The sequence below is a fragment of the Schistocerca cancellata genome, chromosome 1 (genome assembly GCF_023864275.1).
Source record: "Schistocerca cancellata isolate TAMUIC-IGC-003103 chromosome 1, iqSchCanc2.1, whole genome shotgun sequence".
Lineage (NCBI taxonomy): Eukaryota > Metazoa > Arthropoda > Insecta > Orthoptera > Acrididae > Schistocerca > Schistocerca cancellata.
Window position 1 is genome coordinate 899,412,695 of NC_064626.1, and position 20,036 is coordinate 899,432,730.

General features: G+C 38.0%; 1 protein-coding gene across 2 annotated transcripts in view; it reads left to right on the top strand.

Annotated features, from left to right (window-relative positions):
- LOC126190838 (mitochondrial Rho GTPase) overlaps positions 1-20,036 on the top strand; it is a 192,069-nt gene that overhangs the window by 70,100 nt on the left and 101,933 nt on the right. For both annotated transcript variants that reach the window (XM_049931420.1, XM_049931428.1), the window contains exons 4-5: positions 4,739-4,789; positions 16,472-16,573. In XM_049931420.1, the coding sequence (XP_049787377.1) occupies positions 4,739-4,789; positions 16,472-16,573 (153 nt within the window). The remainder of the gene's footprint in view (positions 1-4,738; positions 4,790-16,471; positions 16,574-20,036) is intronic.

The following is a 20,036-nucleotide window of genomic DNA, read 5'->3' on the forward strand; positions in this document are numbered from 1 at the left end:
CCATATTCGTTTGTTTTTCCAGGATTTATCTTAAGGTGAATATTTGATCTATAGTTGACTTTCCAGGAAGGAATCCGCATTGGTATGGCCCCGTCTTCCTCTGTATGATCGGGAGTATTCTGTCGAATAGTATATTAGAGAATATTTTAAATCCCAAATTAAGTAGTATGATCCCTCTCTAATTGCCACTCTCCATCTTATCTCCTTTCTTATATATGGGACATATGACACCATCTTTCCATTGTTGGGGCATTTTCTCCTCTTCCCATATTCCGGTGACCATTTTCAGAAGGCTTCGTTCCAGTTCTCTGCCTCCTTGCTTAAACAATTCTGCTGAAATACCATCTGTCCCTGCCGCCTTGGTGTTTTTCAATTTCTTCATGGCAGTTTTCACTTCTTCTATATTTGATAGGGTAGTGTTGTTGTCTGGGTCCTCTTCACCATTCGTATCAGTTGGATTCTCTGGTATAGTTATTCTAGGGTTGAGGAGACAATCAAAATACCTGTGCCATCTTTTGCATATTCCCTTCTCTTCACTTATTATATTCCCTGCCTCATCTTTTATTAATCTTGCTTTACTACCAAAAGGCTTCTGTGCCGCATTCACCTCTCTATAGAATTTTCTTATTTCACTTTTGTTTCTCATGAGCTTCATTTCTTGGACACTTGCTTTCATCCATTCTCTCTTTTTTCTTTGGTGAGTCCTCTTTTCAATCCTCCGTTTTTCTTTGTATTCTTCTACTAACCTCCTCGTACAGTGTGATCACAGTGTCCTTCTATATGCTTTGTTCTTTTCTTCAGTTACTATTTCACATTCAGTATCAAACCATGATGGTCTTACTTATCTTGTCGCAGTTCCAAGTATCTCTCTCGCCGATGTCTCCACCATCTTTTTTATAGCTTCCCACTGATCCTCGATATTGTTATATTCTCCAGCGTTTTCCAGAATCAGAGTTATCTTCTCCTGATACTGTTCTCTAACTTCCACTGATTCTAAAGTTGTTATATTATATTTCTGTGCCCTGAGTCTGTCTCCTTTTGGTGTGTTAGATACCATGGCCCTCACCCGTGCCCATACCAGAAAATGATCTGTATCTATGTTTGGGCCTCTGAGATTCCTTACGTCCAATAGGTCCGATTTGTGTCTCAAATCTATCAACACATGGTTGATCTGGTTTACTGTGTTTCCATCCGGTAAGTTCCATGTTCCCTTATGTATTTCTTTACGTGGGAACAGTGTTGATCCTATTACCATATTTCTAGATGCTGTGAACAGCATAAGCCTTGTTCCGTTCTCATTACTTGTTGCGTGTTTGCTGTGGGGGCCAATTATTGGTCTATAAATCTGTTCTTTCCCCACCTGAGCATTTAGGTCTCTCACTATTATTTTAATATTATTCCCTGGGTACTCATCATATACTCTTTCCAAAGATTCATGGAATACTTCTTTCTCTTCTTCTTCTTCTTCTTCTTCTTCTTCTTCTTCTGTTGGAGCATGGGCATTAATTATGGAGTAGTTAAAGAATTTCCACATTATCCTGAGTCAACACTCAGGATAAAGGAGAAATTCTTTAACTACTCCATAATTAATGGCCAATCTTGGACTAATGGGTGTAAACACTATTACCAAATGCTTTAATTGATGGTGTACAACAAATCCTGTCCCCAGCTCTTGATTTCTTTCGCTGCAGCTATAGAATATAATCGCCTCTTTCTTCTCTAAAACTTCACTCCCTGTCAACCTGATTTCTTGTAGTGCTATTATATCTTGCTTCAGATTCATTATTTGATCCAGCATTACTTTCAGTGCTCCTGGTCGATATAGGGATCTCACATTCCAAGTAGCAATATATAGATCTGATCTACGCCTTATATTTCTCTTCTTCCTTATTTTCCCTCCTTCATTTACTTGTATTCCATCCTCTTTGTCCTCTTCCGTGCCAGGCCTGTCTTCCTTCATCTGTCCGACTTTATTTTGTAGAAGTTTCTCCACAATTGTTTTTTACAGAGCAGTGTCAACCCTGCATCCAACCCCTACTGGGGGATAGGTGAGTTTTAATCAGGGTTTTCTTCCTTTAGCCTTTGGAGACCCAACTCCCAACTGCAAGGCAACAGTTATTGCTTTGCTAGTTTTGGTCTGCCCCGGGTATTTTATTTCCCCATTGTCCACCATATCTGGTGAACATTCCCAATCCTCCACCTGGGGAGGTGCCCGATGGGAGACTAGCAACTCCACACGGGTAAATGAAATAATGTATTTGTAAATTATAGATTGCAGCGATCAGTCGTCCTTTTTAAATTTTATTGTACAGGTCTAGATTTCGGCTAGAAGCTAGCCATTATCAATCCACTATTATTTTTGCTCAGTGCATGTAATTCCCTGTTGGTCGGGCTTCATCCACAGTTCATTGAATACTGACTGACTGAGTATTCAGTGAACTGTGGATGAAGCCTGACCAACAGGGAATTACATGCATTGAGTGAAAATCATAGTACATAGAGAATGGCTAGCTTTTAGCCAAAATCTAGATCCGCACAATAAAATTAAAAAAAAAAAAATTAAAAAGAATGACTGATCGCTGCAATCTATAATTTACAAGTCAATAACAGTCACTGAGTGCAATAACTTTCTGAATGGAAGACAACCTGATGAAATAACGTATTTTGTTTGACAGGTGTGTTTTTAGGTCAAAAATGCCTCACCATAAATACAGTCATTTTCTGTTCCATGTTTTATAGCATAATGCCACTGCAAACTTAATTTCTTGGTGTAGTTCAGTGTTGTACGGCACACTAAATCGGCAAAAAGGAAAATTACACATTATCCCATGTAGCAATAGAAACAGGGGCATTAAAAATCTGCTAGTAGAGCAACTTACTTCATCTGCCACTTTTCATTGTACTAACAACTGGGACTGGCGGTCAAGATGACCTATTGCTCTTGTCTGTTGCCCTGTTTACCTTATTCAGCCTCACTCAGTAGCCCTAATCTACTTTTATCTGATACAACAAAACAAATGAAATCCTCTTCATTTCTAGCATACTCTGCCAGAAAGTATGGGGGAATAGAAGTTAAAATTGTTTTAATACTAGTTGTACAGTTCATTTACTGTGACATTGCAAAATGTGTGTGTATAATTCATATAATGACTACCGTATTTACTCGAATCTAAGCCGCACTTTTTTTTCGGTTTTCGTAATCCAAAAAACCGCCTGCGGCTTAGAATCGAGTGCAAAGCAAGCGGAAGTTATGAAAAATGTAGGTACGTGCCACCACAACTAACTTCTGCCGTCAAATATATGTAGCGCTATGCGGGCATGCTTTGTAGGCACAAAGATAAATGCTGGCGCCAAAACCTCTGCGTCAGTAAATAATTTTTTTAAAAAAAAGTGGAAAACGAGCTTTTTTTCTCCGCCGCGAGTTTCGACCACTGCATTTTCATACATTATCCAACGAAGTAAATACAAATTCCGTATTGTTCATCTTCGAATGTAGCACAATTTCAGTGTACTACGAAAATCTGACTGGCAACACTGACTGGGATGTTTGTCAATATGGCCAACTCTACGTTCTGAATTTTTTCCTATCTGTGAGAAGAGATGGTTGCTAATCTGAACCTGATGAAATTTGAATCACATACAGTATTCTCTTCACCATAAGAATAATACGAATATAAACATTTTGCCATGTATTCTTTCGTGTTTGTTGCTATATCATTTAAATCCTGTCTGCCTAATAAACTACGAAACTAGAGTGAGACAACAGCAAACGCGCAAGAATATAAGTATCGTGTCATGTTTATATTCGTATTATTCTTATGCCTAATAGTGATACAGTCAGAAATGAAGCACGGCAAGTGACTAGATTTTTAAATCTAAGATGACTCTAATTTCTGTGCAGAATTTGATGTAATAAAGAAGCGGCCGCAAAGATTTTCAAACGGAGAAAATTTTCGCCTAACTCTCGTTCAGAACATGTTCTATCATACGCAGTCTATTATTTGATTCTTGTTGATCATTATCAAAGAAAGCAGCAGTGTAAGTAACGTCTCTTGTCATTGTTTCGCTAATGAGACGATTCCCCCCTCTCTCTCTCTTTTAATTTTTTTTTTTTTTAATTGTACGCGGCGGTAGCGCGCACAAAAGCAAGCCATGCCGCGAGCCGCAACAGGCCGTAAACACGCACTATCAGAATGCGACAAACAATGCATGACACAGTGCAGTAATGCATTTTCAGCTTAAGAGTGACGCAAACACCTATAACAAAGAAAACGGCACTTATCAGATCAAAGCAAAATAAGCAATTGATTCAAACCAGACGAAGCACGTGAAAAAGGAAGGGTACCCGTATAAATACGGATGGAGCGCCTGACGCATAGCAATGGCTATGTGGTAAAGCTTAACTGCTAAGGTTACGACTTGAACCAAACTACTGTAGCTGTATCGTCATTCATTCGACCTAAATTGTGTCTCATATTACAATGAACCAGCTTTGTATCGATTTGGAGGTGCGGCCTAAAACTTTTCTCTCCCCTTGAATTTAGAGTCTCAAATTTCAGGTGCGGCTTAGATTCGGGAATTTTTTTTTCCTTTATTTCGAGTCTCATTTTTCAGGTGCGGCTTAGATTCGAGTGCGGCTTAGATTCGAGTAAATACGGTATGTCATGTGCCTCAGCTGAGTTGATGTTGTTCCGCTCATGTATTTTTCTTAATTAGTTCTTACTGTCTCTTTTTCCAGAGTAGTATCGGTGTTATGGATGAATTCCCAGAAATTGAAAGCTGTGTTGAGGTGAGTGCCTTTTTAATTATACTTCTATTATTCAAATACAAATGAAAATAAAATCTTAAATTTGTGTCACGATTTCAATTAAGGGGAAACTTGACTGTGACTTAATAAAGGGAATTACACAATGACCACACTATGGATTAAGAAGCTTTAATGTTTTGCTCTCAGATTTTATTTTTAACAAATCTTTTTGTATTAAACTATCTAGGTTTAAATCAAAGCATTGCATACATTTAGATCAACTTTCATCGTATAATAAAACCTGTTTAGGTCTGCTGCTATGTATACCAATAATATAATCATCATATCCATCTGTTTGAACCCTCAGATCTCCAAAATTATTAGATGAGTTTTCATAGGCAACGTATAGGCTCTGTTTCATCAAAATGGGATCTTGGAAAAACAGGTATCGTGATTTAAAGTTTTTGTCTGAAATGGTCTGCTCAGTTTAGTGGTTTGCATGTTTAATCGTGAAGGTGTAGTGTACCAGAGAACCAATAGGAGGTGCTGTGTGTTTCATAGTACACCAAAGAACTGAAATATGGTGCCATTGGTTTTTCCTTTTTCTTTTTTTTCCCCACTCAGTGACAGATGTATTTTTGGAAGTTTATGTTGGTGCAGAATTATGTGCCATAATATTTACGAATAAAAACTAAAAGCTATTTACTTGTCTAGGATATATGGACTAACTGAGTGTGCTTTGTGTATTAAGAACTTGATGAGCACTAATGCACTGCTTGCTGAACTCGGGTAGGCGCGTCGGCCCAGGATCGAATCTGTCCAGCGGATTAACACTGAGGGCCGGTGTGCTGGCCATCTTGGATGTGGTTTTTAGGCAGTTTTCCAAATCCCCCAGGTGAATCCCAGGCTGGTCCCCACATCCCGCCTCAAAGTTACATGACTTGCAGGCATTTGTAACACATTTGCACTATTTCATGATTATTTACACTAGACGCAGACAGGTTGGGTACACTCATTCCGACCCGGGGGGTATGGGGTGGCGGCAGGAAGGGCATCTGGTCACCCCTTATAATTAACCATACCACATCCATACTTAACCCTGCCAACCCTGCGCATGATGCGGGACACAGGCAGTAGCAAAAGAAGAAGAAAAGAAGAAGATTAAAAACTTAATGAACTTGCTTTGCTTCTTTCAGTAGGTTTTATCTATATTATTTTCTAGGAAAAACGAATATATTAAGTTTGCTTTGTGATTTGGGTGCCTAATGATTACATTTTAATTTCGTTTTTGTTTATGAATAAAAATGTGTGGAAAATGGTAGAGTCTTCCTTAATACACCAGAAGAGCTAAAAGACTGAGGACTATGCAGTCTCAAGAATCTGAAGAAGATCGTGAGGCAAAACTTGCTGTGGCTCAAGAACTTCAGGTCTTAATTTGCCCTTTGGAAACTGCTTCCGTAATTGTGCCACATTATCTTGCTCCTCAGAACACTTCACTCACAGAGGCTTGAAAATATCATGGAAGCAGAAATTTTGATGGAAAGTAGTGCAGACAAATGAGTTTTTGTGCTCCAAATCCCACTTATTTGTAACAGTTTACGATTTCGCTTAATTGTGTACAATTCCCAGTGAGGTTATGTTATGCCTTGACGATAAACAGGGCACAAGGCCAGACGCTGTGTGTTACGGGCGTGGACCTTAGTTTGTTGCTTTTTGCACAGCCATTTCTACTTGGCTCATTCCTGTGTTAATGAAGAAAACAAGCACTTCATTTGTGTACCCAATTATACTACTTCAAATGTTTTGTACAAAGAATATTGATAAAGTCAGAATTAAATTCCGAGCGTATGAAGTTTTGGGCTCAGCTATAAATAAATACCTGGGCAATGCCATGTTTCTCAGCTAATCGTATAATAAGCTTCTGTATGACAGATGAACTGAATGAGGAGCTGCAGTGGATAAAACATGGGATTCACATTTGGGAGGATGACATTCAAATTTCCATCTGGCCAGCCTGATTTGGTATTCTTTAGTTTCTCGAAATTGTTTAAGCAAATACCAGATTGGTTATACCACGAAGACATGGCCAATTTCCATCCCCTTCATTCCTTCTCCTGAGTACATGATGAAGTCATTTCCCTGCTTCAGACTTATTTTTTCATCTAGGATTTCATTTCATTTTCAGTTAACTAATTTTAACCCCCATTGACAGTGTCAGACAACCTTGTTGTAAGAATAATCATAAAAGCTGTTAGCAGCTTCCAGAAAACAAGAATTAACAAAACGAATGCCTCAGTTATCTGCATCACACAAAAATACACGATACGACAAAAAAAAAGAAAAAAAATAGATGCACCATGAAGGAATTATCGAAACGGGCAAAAATTGATAGATGTGATATCCATGCACAGACAAATACATGGTTACAGTTTCAGAAAAATTGGATGATTTTTTCAAAAGAGCTTCACAAATTGAGCAAGTCGGTAACACGTTGGTCCACTTCTGGCCCTTATGCAAGCAGTTCTTTGGCTTGGCATTTATTGACAGAGTTGTTGCTTGCCCTCCTTGGGGATATCGTGCCAAATTCTGTCCAATTGGCACATTGGATTGTCAAAATTCCGAGCTGGTTGGAGGACCATACCCTTAATGTTTCGAATATATTCAGCTGGGGAGCGATCTGGTGACCATGCTGGCCAAGGAAGGGTTTGGCAAGCACCTTTAAGGCGAGTAGTTGAAACTCTCGCCATGTGCAGGTGGATGTTATCTTGCTGAAATGTAAGGTCAGAATGGCTTGCCATGAAGGGCAACAAAACGAGGCATAGAATATTGTTGATGTACTGCTGTGATGTAAGGGTCCTGTGGATGACAACCAAAGGAATCTCACTACAAAATGAAGTGACACCAAGGGACATCATCACTCCTGGTTGTCGGGGTATATTGTGGGACAGTATTTCACTCTGTCAATCAGTGCCAAGCCAAATAACTGCTTGCATAAGGGCCAGAGGTGGACCAACACATTATTGATATGCTCAATTTGTGAAGCTCTTTCTCTTGAATAAATCATCCAATTTTTCTGTAATCATGATTGTTTTTTGTCTGTACTTGTACATCATTTTTTCTGATTTATGTCCCATTCGGATAATTCCCTTTCTTTCCTTCTTTCTTTCTTTCTTCTTCTTCTTCTTCTTCTTCTTCTTCTTAGAATGTACATCATGTGCTCCAATTTGTCAGCATATCTTGAGTCACATGGAATTTTGTAATACATCGATGTGTAGTGGTATCCCTAATCAGAAACAGCAAAAGCATATTTGGTATGGGAACAATCAGTATGTAAAACTGCACTTTAAGTAATCACACTAAAGTAAAGAAAATGCAAAACTGATACCATATTTCCTTTGAACGGTGTAATACTATACATTCACAGATGTTTGATCGATTGTTTTAATGAGAAAGTGCAACTGATGTGCAGGTACAATCACTGCAGCAGCACATACTATATAGTGATTAGCTATCCGTATTAACTAATATAGCGTTACCTGAAATCGGAAGAAATCAGTTACTATTCAGAGAGAATAGCAAAATACTGTCAAACACAAATATTCCTGTGAACCAGGACCTGACACAAAGAAACAGCCTAAATTAAAGCCACCCCTATGGTAAACAGGTGGAGAGGAAAGGGAAAGATCTTGGAGTGGAGGCAAAGTCAAGAATAGAAGCCTCATTGATGATCCAGATATATCAATAGAAAACTTTAAACTTTCGAGAAGAGTATGGAATACCCCAAATTGTGTGAGGACAAATGTCAGAAGATGTAGGTGGATGATGACAACAGTGGGGCCTCTCGAACGACCCTCAGTGAGAGTGTGGACTTGACCAGTCAGTGGATAACAAATAAGAGACGTTTTCATGTTTCTTCTGGAGGAGCACCCAATTCATGTCCTTCACGGCAAACAAAATCACAGTGTTGAAGACACAGATATTGTCGCACGATTTACACGAGTATTTCATCAGTCATCTTGTACTAGTTGTGAGGCAGGGTTTGCAACACTTCCTTCTTCCTTGATTGGTGTCAGCATTGTCGCCTCTCTCACCAAAAAGACCTAAAGGTTGACGATTTTGCAGCAGAATTTCAATAAAGAGTGTAGCCAGGGTCTGAGGTAGAGTGGAAAGCGGGCTTTGTTTTGCCAGTTGATCTTCCAATAGTTCCCATCCGAGCTGACGAAGGAACAGCCGTTGGCGGAGACTTTCGTTGCCATTTCCCATATAAATTATTTGGGAATTTATACCAGCAACATTTAATATTGAATAAAATATGACCATGGGCCATCGTCATGTACCCCTCTGAACGTTGTAGGCAGAGCACAATTTGTCAACCATATCAACTGCAATTTTGTGTTTGTTATAATAAGTTATTATAATAGGTTTTCTTTTATCTCCTGTGTTTAGTCCATTTCACCATCATAATGCATTTTTGTGTTATTTTTATTTTGTGGGACGTAAGAAACGATCATACCTTCTTTTCTGAAAGCAAATATGCTAGAATTAGCAGCCCTGGTTTTCACATCCTTCATTTCTTTCGGGATCTGCCATTTATTTTTTTCTCAGGGTTCCAACATCTGTCAGCCAGTGCTTCTCTGACAAATCACGGAGCAGATTTACATCGCTGAACCAGTTGTGAGCACAGACATTGCATCTTGAATTAGTGAGAGGGGCCACCACATGTTTGACCGCATCACTGCTTTTATTACTAACCTGAAAAGGGCCATCTGGCTGTCTGCCAGCATAGATCTCCATGCTGCTGGTGTAAAACAGTTTGGGATCAACTGTATCAAAAATTATTATTCCATATTTTGCCGGCTTAGACAGTATCTATTGGATAAAAGAGCAATATCCTCTGAAGGCCTCGAGTTTCTTGTCAGTGGTGATGTTTAGGCCTACAATGTAACAAGATTGGCAGCTCTTCACAAACTTGTAAAATGAGTCTCAAATTGGCGCCAGGTGGTCCACTACTCTGCGTTCTCTAAGTGATTGTCTATCATCAATTCACAGAGCTTGTAACAGAAAATGAAACCTGTACTTGCTCATGGTCAATCAAAATATCTCTATTCCGAACCCTTTGGAATCCCACAAATCTTAAAGACTTTTCCTTCCCGCCTTGTGCATTCCAGCTATGTTTAGAAGTCCAATTAAGGCTTTTATCTTGGCTATGTCCATTGGGTGAGTGTTTCGTTCTTGCTGGTAATTGCTTTGGATAATTTCAATGTATCAGTTTGTGTACTTAAGTCATTTCCGGCATTTCCTGGTCAAATAAGGATTCCTATGTTTTTGGAATTCTTCAATATTTTTTTGCTTACCCAGTGACACCAGGAACCCTTAAGTGGAGAATATTGTGTTTTTGGTTTTTCCTGTGGTTTTTATATGGTGTTTTTTGCAATCGAATGATTCAATTATTTTTTTTCCTCTCTTCCTATAACAATGATACATGTCACCATATTCCTCACCTGAACTTACGTCTGTGTCAGTCTGTTTGGTCTCTGAGTTGTCTCTTTCTTCTATGCTTTCTGAGGCATCAGTATCAATCTCTTCATCTCCCATATTGAGAGTGGGAACCCTGGGTGCAGCATCTTCGCCCTCGTCATCGCTGTCATAAAAAAAAAAAAATTGTTGAAAATGTGTAACTTCTGGATTGCGTGTATCCCGAATTTCGTTTGAGCCCATATCCAGACAAACAACTGACCTGTAAACAATGTTAATATTCTACAGTTGCAAGACAAAATCAAAATAAAAAGAGTAGTCAGAACCATTGTAAAGGAATGAGGAAGACTAGAATGTAAATGCTGGCTCTGGATCGAAGAGATACTGCACCAGTTTCTATTATATAAGTGCACAATAATAATTTACACTTCACATACAGAATGCTTGAATGTAAAACACAAGAAGACATTACATTGAGGAAAATTTGATGAATCAAGAATACTTACGGGGATGCTGGCATGGTATCTGTGCGATCCGTCGCTCCTCTGTAGCTGAGTTGTTGCTCTTGCGGAAGTAAACAACTATTGCCTGTTGTGAATGCCCAAGTCAGGGGGATGGATGAGATGGGGTAAATAACACCGCAGGTGGTGAGACCTAGGTACGGAAACACTACCTAGTGGGTCTGTGCTATCCAGCACCAGCATTGGAGTGTTAAAAAATAAGTATTAGTGAGTAAAGTTTTATATTATGCAATGCTGAATGTGTGTCCTTTTATGTTTTAATCTCTTTTTTTAATATTTGCCTTTTAAATGCTGAACAAATAAATAAATATTAACATAAAAATAAGTGAGAATGACTATATGTATGAATATAATAGAGGGAAACATTCCACGTGGGAAAAATATATCTAAAAACAAAGATTCTGTAACTTACCAAACAAAAGCGTTGGTATGTTGATAGAGACAAAAAACACACAAACACACACACACATTTCAAGCTTTCGCAACCCAAGGTTGCTTCATCAGGAAAGAGGGAAGGAGAGGGAAAGACGAAAGGATGTGGGTTTTAAGGGAGAGGGTAAAGAGTCATTCCAATCCCGGGAGCGGAAAGACTTGCTCCAAATTCATATTATTAAGGAAAAGACCTTGTTTTAGAAAGTGCCAAGCATCCAGCGCATGTTGGTCTATTGATTACTCATATGATTTTGAACGCATCCCTCTTGGTTTTTGAACATTTTTGGTCAAATTCTAAGTTGATTTCTTAATGAATCGTAAGTTGATTTTTGAATGTGTGCATAGTGTACGTGATGTGTCTGCCAGGGGAATCCCCGTCACATCTAGAAATAAACTTTCATGCAGACAAAAGAGGACGGGTCTATACGAGCTGAGCGAATAAAGCCGAAAGGGTGAATGACAATCACTGTTTATGTGCTTGACTGGGTTCGCAAATCATCAGCGTTGTTATAATTACAAGCGAATTCCATAGATTCAGACTACCAGAGTGGAAATAAACGACTAAGAGGAATAACAGGCAACAAAGATTACGTATTGTCTTCTCCGTGTATCCAAGAAAATGAAATTTTGACAGAAAAGTTTTGGCCAGACCGCCACACTACTAAGGGCAGTTGAACAATCCATGTCTAGCAGCTGCTAAAGTTCTATTCTGGAAGTAGCGCGGAAAAAGCGTTATACGAACACGTAATAACGTCTAACCAGAGAATGAATGCGGGATAACTAAACCGGCGATTGTGGCTGGGTTAGTGAAGTTAACCACAGAATAAAAGTAGACACTGGTTACAGAATTAGTGATGACAAGATTGTTTATTGAAATGAGGAATGAGAAGAAACAGGGACTCTCACAAATTACGGAAGAATATGACTATTGCAAATTTATATAAAAATTTCGTACTACTGCTTTTCGATCTCATGCTTCAGAACCTAGAGAGTATGAATGAAATGTGAAACTATTTTCTAACATAAAACTTTTTGCTTGTAGTTAGCCTAATAGGAATTTGGTATTGGTACTTCATGAATTATATTCTGTCGTGTTATAAAAATGAACATTTGTGCCAAAACAGTCTCGTTTATTTGGTGTGTGTAACAACTGCTGCAATATTAGGCAGGCCTATTTCCTTTTATCTAGCAGTGACAAAATATACATAATCAGATATAGAAACCACACCAGTCTTGGATTCTATTTGTATTAACAGCTTTTCTAGTTTTAGACAATGATATTTAGTTTTTTCATGTAGCAAAACATTGGCGAACTTTGATGAGGTAATAGATTCTTTCCCAGAAAGGAAAGTACGCCATATAAAGCTGTGGCAAGATTAGCGAGAGAGAAAAAAAAAACTAAGACTTAGGACTGAAGAAATGTGTACTGTCTTGCTTGTCTCTCGTCTTTACTCGTTTTATGTATCATATATTTAATTTTATGCCACACAAAAGCAGCACGTTATTAGCTAATAGGCAGTAAAGACTGCAAATTTTCTGAAGAGTTCTTGTTCTGCCGGTTACAAATAATCCCATCCAGTATTAATTGAGAAATTTTTTTAAGAGGGGCAGGATGTCAAACCGACCATCTGGGAGCAGGAGAGGCACCACAGGACGTTTTAATTTCCACCAGCCTTAATATAGTATGATGGCACCCATTACAAAATACTAGAAGTTTGAATTCCATAGAGCAAAATACAGAGACGTGCAATGGAAGACTGCTGTGTGAAGAGGCGTGGCACTGCACTTCGGCACACTTTAAGACCAAATAACATGTCTTATGTTCCCTCGAACATATATGTTTTATGTATCAGACTCTTCAGAAAGATGTGCGCTACAAAATGAAGATATTTTTGAAAAGTTGATTTTTTAAATTTTTGGCGTCCTACCTCAAATGCTCGAGGGAGGGGGAGCGCCACTATCTAATATTGTCCCGGTTCAGAAATATCGTAGCTCCGGGCCTGCTGCACAGAGCAGTCTGAGTTGTAGTGGGGAGGTGGTAGTCTCCACGTGACCCGTGTGACAGTCAAGCGTTAATCGCCTTGCAGAACAATGAATTTATTTTTGTCGGTTTGTTAAAGAAATTTGATTTTTAGTAATTTTTTTCTGCTGAGGCCACTTTATTTGAAACAATGTGTTTAATTCCACACTATTTGCTAGTTTCACCTGTTTGCTGCATTTCAAGTTCACATTTTCATCTTCTAGCACATATGGTATTATGCCATAAAGAAGGACCAAACTTGAGATAATACAGTACTGGTACTCCAAGAAAATTTACATCTGAATCTGGACATACGAATGTACACTTTAAGCCGAATTATGCATTTTAGTATGGTTCACAAAATTCCCTTGCTCTTGGAGTATCCTCTGTCTTGTTTCTTTTATGACACAGTGTAAGATCTTCCAATGTTTTACACATAAAAACGTACGGGCTTCCTGCGTCATCGTAGCTGTGCAAACGCGGCGACATCTGTCATCTGGTGCAACTGCTGAAACTAATCTATTTCTATGGTTGTTTGAAAAGCGTTATTGTCAAGTAAAGTAAATTTCCTTTTACACAAGATGAACTCTGTGCATGACTGTCTGATAAGTTTCTTAAATCACAGAGTGTTTGACTCTCATTCAAAAATCAAAGCTTTGAGGATGACCATTTAGAATATTTTCCAGCTCAGAAGATCAGACATTTATGACGCTGTTAAAAATTTTACTGCCACATTTGTGTGATGTATCTTAAAGTGTAACACGCACAAAAAAAGATCAACATTATGTGTGAAAGCTTAGCTTCTCTTGCAGCTTATTAATCTTAGATACCAATATTATACGTGAAAGCTTTTCTTTTCTTGTAGCAACACTATGTATAGTGATTTAAACCATTAACTTTTCCTATTTGTGTGTTTGTGCTGCTTAACAGTGATGTTGCTATTGTCTGACTATATCACGTGTCCCATGCTCTGAATATCCGCTGTCATCGGTTGGCGAGATCGCTTGATATGAGCTACGACTAGCTTACAAAAGCGCATCGCAATCTTGATTTCAATCCTTCGGAAAGTAACATACAGTGTTTGATGGAATTCGAATTTATACTTTTGTAATACGAAAATGTGCAGTGTACATGTTGCTGCGCATCAGACATCTTTCCAAAACGTGTTATTTCCCCGAGTTTCGTTTTCTAAAGTGGTGGGAAATTCTACGCTGCTGTCTAAAACCACAACCATTGAAAGGATTGGTAAGTTTTACAGTTCCAAGGAAAAGTATACTGTTACTTAACACGGAAAAAGTGTATTTTCATCCGGGATAAAGTGTATTTTTAACCGGAAAATCCGGGATTTTTTTTTCCTTGTTCACGTATACACCCTGAAATTTTATCAGTCAGAAATTGTATACTATAATTAGAACATGATAAAATAGTAGATACTACTTTATGGATGGTAAGCTCTGATGTGTATGGAGGTTCCCAACGTCTGTTAAGAATCTTCGAGAAAGTGGAAATTTTTTGCTTGGAATAATTGATAAACTAACATATTACTTTAGCAAAAGTGTATACTTTTGAAAACAAAAGAATTGGAGTTCGTGTTATAACACTGGATCTGGAAAGAATTCATTTTAAGATTGGAACATTCTGGAACACAAAAATTTTGAATACTGATAGCTTTTGAAGTATTCAGTTTCCAGAAAAAGTAGAATGTTTTTCTAAAAGCAGATAATGAGGGCTTTCAAATAAGCTGTGTTAACAATTTTGGGATGGGCCCGAATCTCATGTGGGCTCTGGCTCATAACTGTAGATGTCATATCTGCAGAACTATGTGTTGTATACTGATAATTTTTCAGGTACATTCAGTAGTAAATGTCTACTGTCTAGAAAATTTAATGCAAATAGAGTTAGTAGTAAAGACTGTGAGACTCTGCTGCCTCGAAAGTATTAATCTTAAAACCAACAAGTTTTAGCAGGGTAGAATTTTGATGTGCAAATGGTTTACAGGTATCATAAATTATGAATGTTCTTTTTAAATAAAATGTTTCCATTTTTAAAAATGAACATTCGAGTTTGCAAAAATATTCTTTATTAATCAGTTTTGGCTTATCCACAAATCATCTATAGAATTTTTTGGCCTGCTATGGCTGGTGCCAGCAGCTGCTCGGATTTTTCGTCATACCGCGATCGTACATGCTCTCCATGGACTGTGTTGTCAAAATTTATGAAAATGTTTCCACATGAACTAAATATACTATTGTCATCAGCTATTGGTAAACTATATTGTGACTAATAAAATCTATTGAAATACTGCTTGAATAAGAATTGTTAATTTTGTGTACTAAGCATTACTAATGAAAATAGTTAAGAAATGGAAAAGTGGTAATATTAATCTCTGGAGTAGTATAAGAGCAAGTAGAATAATCCCATATTCTTGTGTTACACTTGCAATGCTCAATAAATGACCGAATGTATAACATCTCCAGTACTTAAGACATGAAGTGCATTGATAACCTTATACTGTCACGTGCATTTGCATATGTCTTAAGAATGGAACCAAGCTAAGTGCAATTATACAAATTTATTGAGTGTATTGGGGACTAGCTATGACTTGTTATAGGCATAAATCATAATGACACAGGCCTTCTCCTTCCCCCTTCATTCTATTATTCCGTCTGTTGTGACCAGTTTTTCGAAGTGTAAAGGGGGGGGGGGGGTGCGTAGGAGGGGGTGTGGTATATATCAGGTGCCTGTTCCTGACATTTGGACTGATTTTAGGTTGTATTTTCTTTTTTTCTTTTTTTTTTTTTTTTTTTTCAGCTGAATATAAGCAGTTAATTGTTTTTATTGTGCAGTATGCAAAATGACCGCTGTGGATAGATATTCAAAAACTGGTGTTCATCTTCATGTAGTTAGTTACAGAACAATAAACTTATCCCTTCGTGGGCTGTTCCTTGGTAATACTGAGGATTGGACCCGCATTCTTCAAATGATAACCAGACATGGTGCCCCTCTAGCCGCAGAGGCAGACAGCAGTAATCATGTGGAAATTATAAATAAACCATGACTTGTAAAATGCAAGCAGTTTGTTCTTCCATACAATTATCATTAGCGTGGTAATAAATGTAACTGATGATGCTAATAGAATAATAAGTGTTCATATTTGTAGGCTTCACAGATGTTTGAACTATGAATAAATGTGTACAGTACGTAAGTCACCATAACAGCAATGTGAATCTAGGTATGCTTTTTATTTAGCTATGTTTCTTCTCTAACTTGTTTTAGTGCTCGGCGAAGACCCTGAAGAATATCTCGGAGATGTTTTACTATGCACAGAAGGCCGTCCTTCATCCAACTGCTCCACTTTACACTGTGGAGCGTCAAGATGTGAGTGATAGAGCACGTAGTTGAGAACTTGGTATTAACATCCTACTGTGTAAGAGTCAGTATTTTACACACGCATGTGCGCGCCCACACACACACACACACACACACACACACACACACACACACACACACACACACATACACTAAGGAATATTGGTAGAATAAGAAAATGAATTTGGAGTCACAACTTTGTGAGTGACATGAGAGGGAAAGATGAACACTGAAGTTGATAGTAAGAGAGAAATGCATGAAGATTATTACAGTGTCAGGGAAGGAACATGATTCAGTAATAGAGAAGTACAAGCTGAAATAAAAATAGGCTTTTGTAGATTGCAATGAGGGCAAGAGAGAGGGAAAAAGTGATCATTACACAGTAACACATTGTAATAAAGGAATAGTATGTTGAGATGGATAACTGAGCAACAAAGAGTATGAGGTAGTTTTACAAGTTCGGGTAAGTGTAATTTTATTTTTATCTTCACTTTTGAAATGCTGGTTTTATCTCTCAAACAGTACTACACCGTAGCTATACAGTTGGTCCAGTGACTTTCCAGATTTTTTTATCCCTTTAGTAATGTAGGTCTTCTTGAAACTTTTCAAAATCCTCCCTTATTGAGGTGACCATTTTGTTATTTATTTTTCTTCCCTTCAAGTAATATTTTCAGATTCACTGCCTTTTCAGTAGTTGCAGTGGCATCAGTCTGATCTGGTCTTGTAACATTAGTGAACTTTGACTTGCTATGCTGGTACTATGAACAGCTGAACGGGAAACTAGAGCTGTTATTTTTCTGGAGGGCATGCAGCTCTACTGTATAGTTAAACGATGATGGCATCCTCTTGTGTAAAATACTCCAGAGCCAAAATAGTCTCCCATTTGAATATCCGGATGAGAACTGCTGAGAGGCAATGTCAGGAACATGAAAACAAAACTAACATTGTATGGGTTGTAGGGAAGGTAGGTTAGAGAATTTAAAAAGGAAAATTATTTGAAATTTGTTATAAGAGACTGGAATTCACTAGTAGAAAAGGGAAGAGGAGGAAAAATGGTAGGAGAACATGGACTGAGGAAAGGGAAAAAGAGAGAGCCTCCCTGGTAGTATTTTGCACAGAGCATAGTTTAATCATCACTAACAGTTCATTTAAAAATTGTGAAAGGAGATTGTATATGTGGAAGAAACATGAGGACACTGCAAGTTTTCAGTTTGATTACATAATGGTAAGAACAAGATTGTGAAGCTAGATTTTAAACTGCAAGTCATTTCCATGGACAGATGTGGACTCTTGATTATAATATATTGGTTATGAACTGTCGATTAAAACAAAGGAAATTGCAAACAGGCAGGAAGTGAAGGATATGCAACCCGGATAAACTGAAGGAACCTCAAGTTGTTTGGAGTTTTGGGAGCACTAGGCAACATGGGACTGAAACAGGAGGGAAAAACATTAGACAAACGGGAAAAGAATGCAATAGAAGATGAATGGGTAGCATTGAGAGATGAAACAGGCAAGGAAGCAGAGGTTCATACAGGTAAAAAGACAAGGCATAGTACCAATCCCTTAAAAAAAATTGTCATTTTCATTATTACATTGCAAAGCAAGGCTGATTTTTTGTCTATAAGGCCGAACTGACCTTTAAAATTCTCGAAAATCATCATATGAACTTTTCTTCTTCTGCTTCTTCTTCCTTCTCTTTCTCTTTGTCATCATCATTGTCCTCTTCATATATAAGCATATAAGCAAGCTCTGTATTTCCCTGTCTGTTTCCCTTTCACAGACTTTTTCAGATCACTGCTGAACTAATCTACGACAAGAAGAGAACTCTTCTTCAGTAAAGCATCTTTTCTTCTTTCCCACACTCTGTTAATCCGTAATTTCATACCAGCCTTGTCCATCTAACCTTTGTCATGTATGTGAACAACTTGGTAGTATTTTAGAAGGTTTTGGCATTGTTTGCACTTGAAAATGATATTGGATTATATTTAGTACCGTAAGGACATGAAAGGACAACAGTGTAATCCACTTGTTTTTTTAGTTACAGTTTTAGCACCTTTCATGGCAACAGTTCTGTTACCCTGCACATCAAATGTCAGAGGAGTTTCTTCCATATTTGCTATTAGGCTTAGTTCCACACAGGTTTTCTTTCGATGTTGAATAATAAAGCATTGGAGAGATAATATTTTCTCTTCATACACTTGTGGCATTTTCTGGGATTTTTTTATTTTGGTGTGCATGCTAAGTCCATGGTGCTTTGTAAACCTATAGCACCAACCAACTCCACCCTTATAGTCTGTTAAAGTTCCACTGTAGTGTTAGCTTACGAGCATGTATTTGAATCAGTTTTTTATTGATTCCAGTGCCATTTTGACAGTGTCCTTAAATCCATTTCAATTTATGATCTTCTAGTTTTGGCCATTTTGTTTTCAGTCCTCTATTTTTTTCAGCTCTTCTTTACCAGCTCACCAATCGTGAATGGCTTTTTCTGTTGGTGGAGGATCGAAATGCCGCTCAGCTGCACTGTTTTATGTTCTTGTGCATATGCCATTACTTTCAATTTATAGCCCACAACATATGAATATGTCTTTTTTTTTTTTTTTTTTAATTACGAAAGTAGCTACTAACAAAAATATTGTACTGTGACCAATAACATAAATCACTTTAAATTCGAGTTCACTGGCACCGTAGACTGCAATGATGCATGATAGGCTAGACAGTGTTCTGGGTTTATGACGGCATGGCAAGAGGGAGACAGTGTTAGCAAGCTTATGAATCCCCATAACTCATGTTTGTTGCATTAATGTACTGCTGCTGCCAATTGAATCCAGTGTTGCCAGACATAGGTAGGTCTCCCGTGGGATTGAATATAAGGCCATTTTTAAGTTGGGTGGGCATTTTAAATCGAACACTGGACATTTTATATCAATGTCAAGTATAAAACGCACCTGACTTTGGAGGTAATTTTTCGAAGATAAAAGTGCATCTTATAGGAAGTGTCTGTGAGGCATCATGGAGCTGTCCGCTCAACATCATTGACCTGCATGGCAGGCAAAAAAGTGGTCTGTCTCTATTACATGGCAGTAAAACCCCAGTCGGCTGCAGCACTTTCTCACGTCACACGAAATAAAAAAAATAACATCAAATTTATAATAGTCCATTAAGAGCAGGCTCCAACTTAAAACTTCTGTTATTTTCAAAACAAAGTGATCAAGATAGTACCTGTCTATCAGAGACTTGCCTCTGATGTACTACTGGCAGGATGCACAGATATCAAGACACAAAGTGCAAATGATAGTTATCACAGTGTCATTTGGTCCAAGTGTCAAAAAAACAACTGGGAAAAACATAATTTTGGGTCTTATAAGGACTGTGTCTTAGTTCAGAATGACATTTTTGAAGATTGGAGAAAGCAGTAGTCCCAAAACACCTTCATCACCCTCTCAGAAGACGATTTGCTTATTTTGAGGTA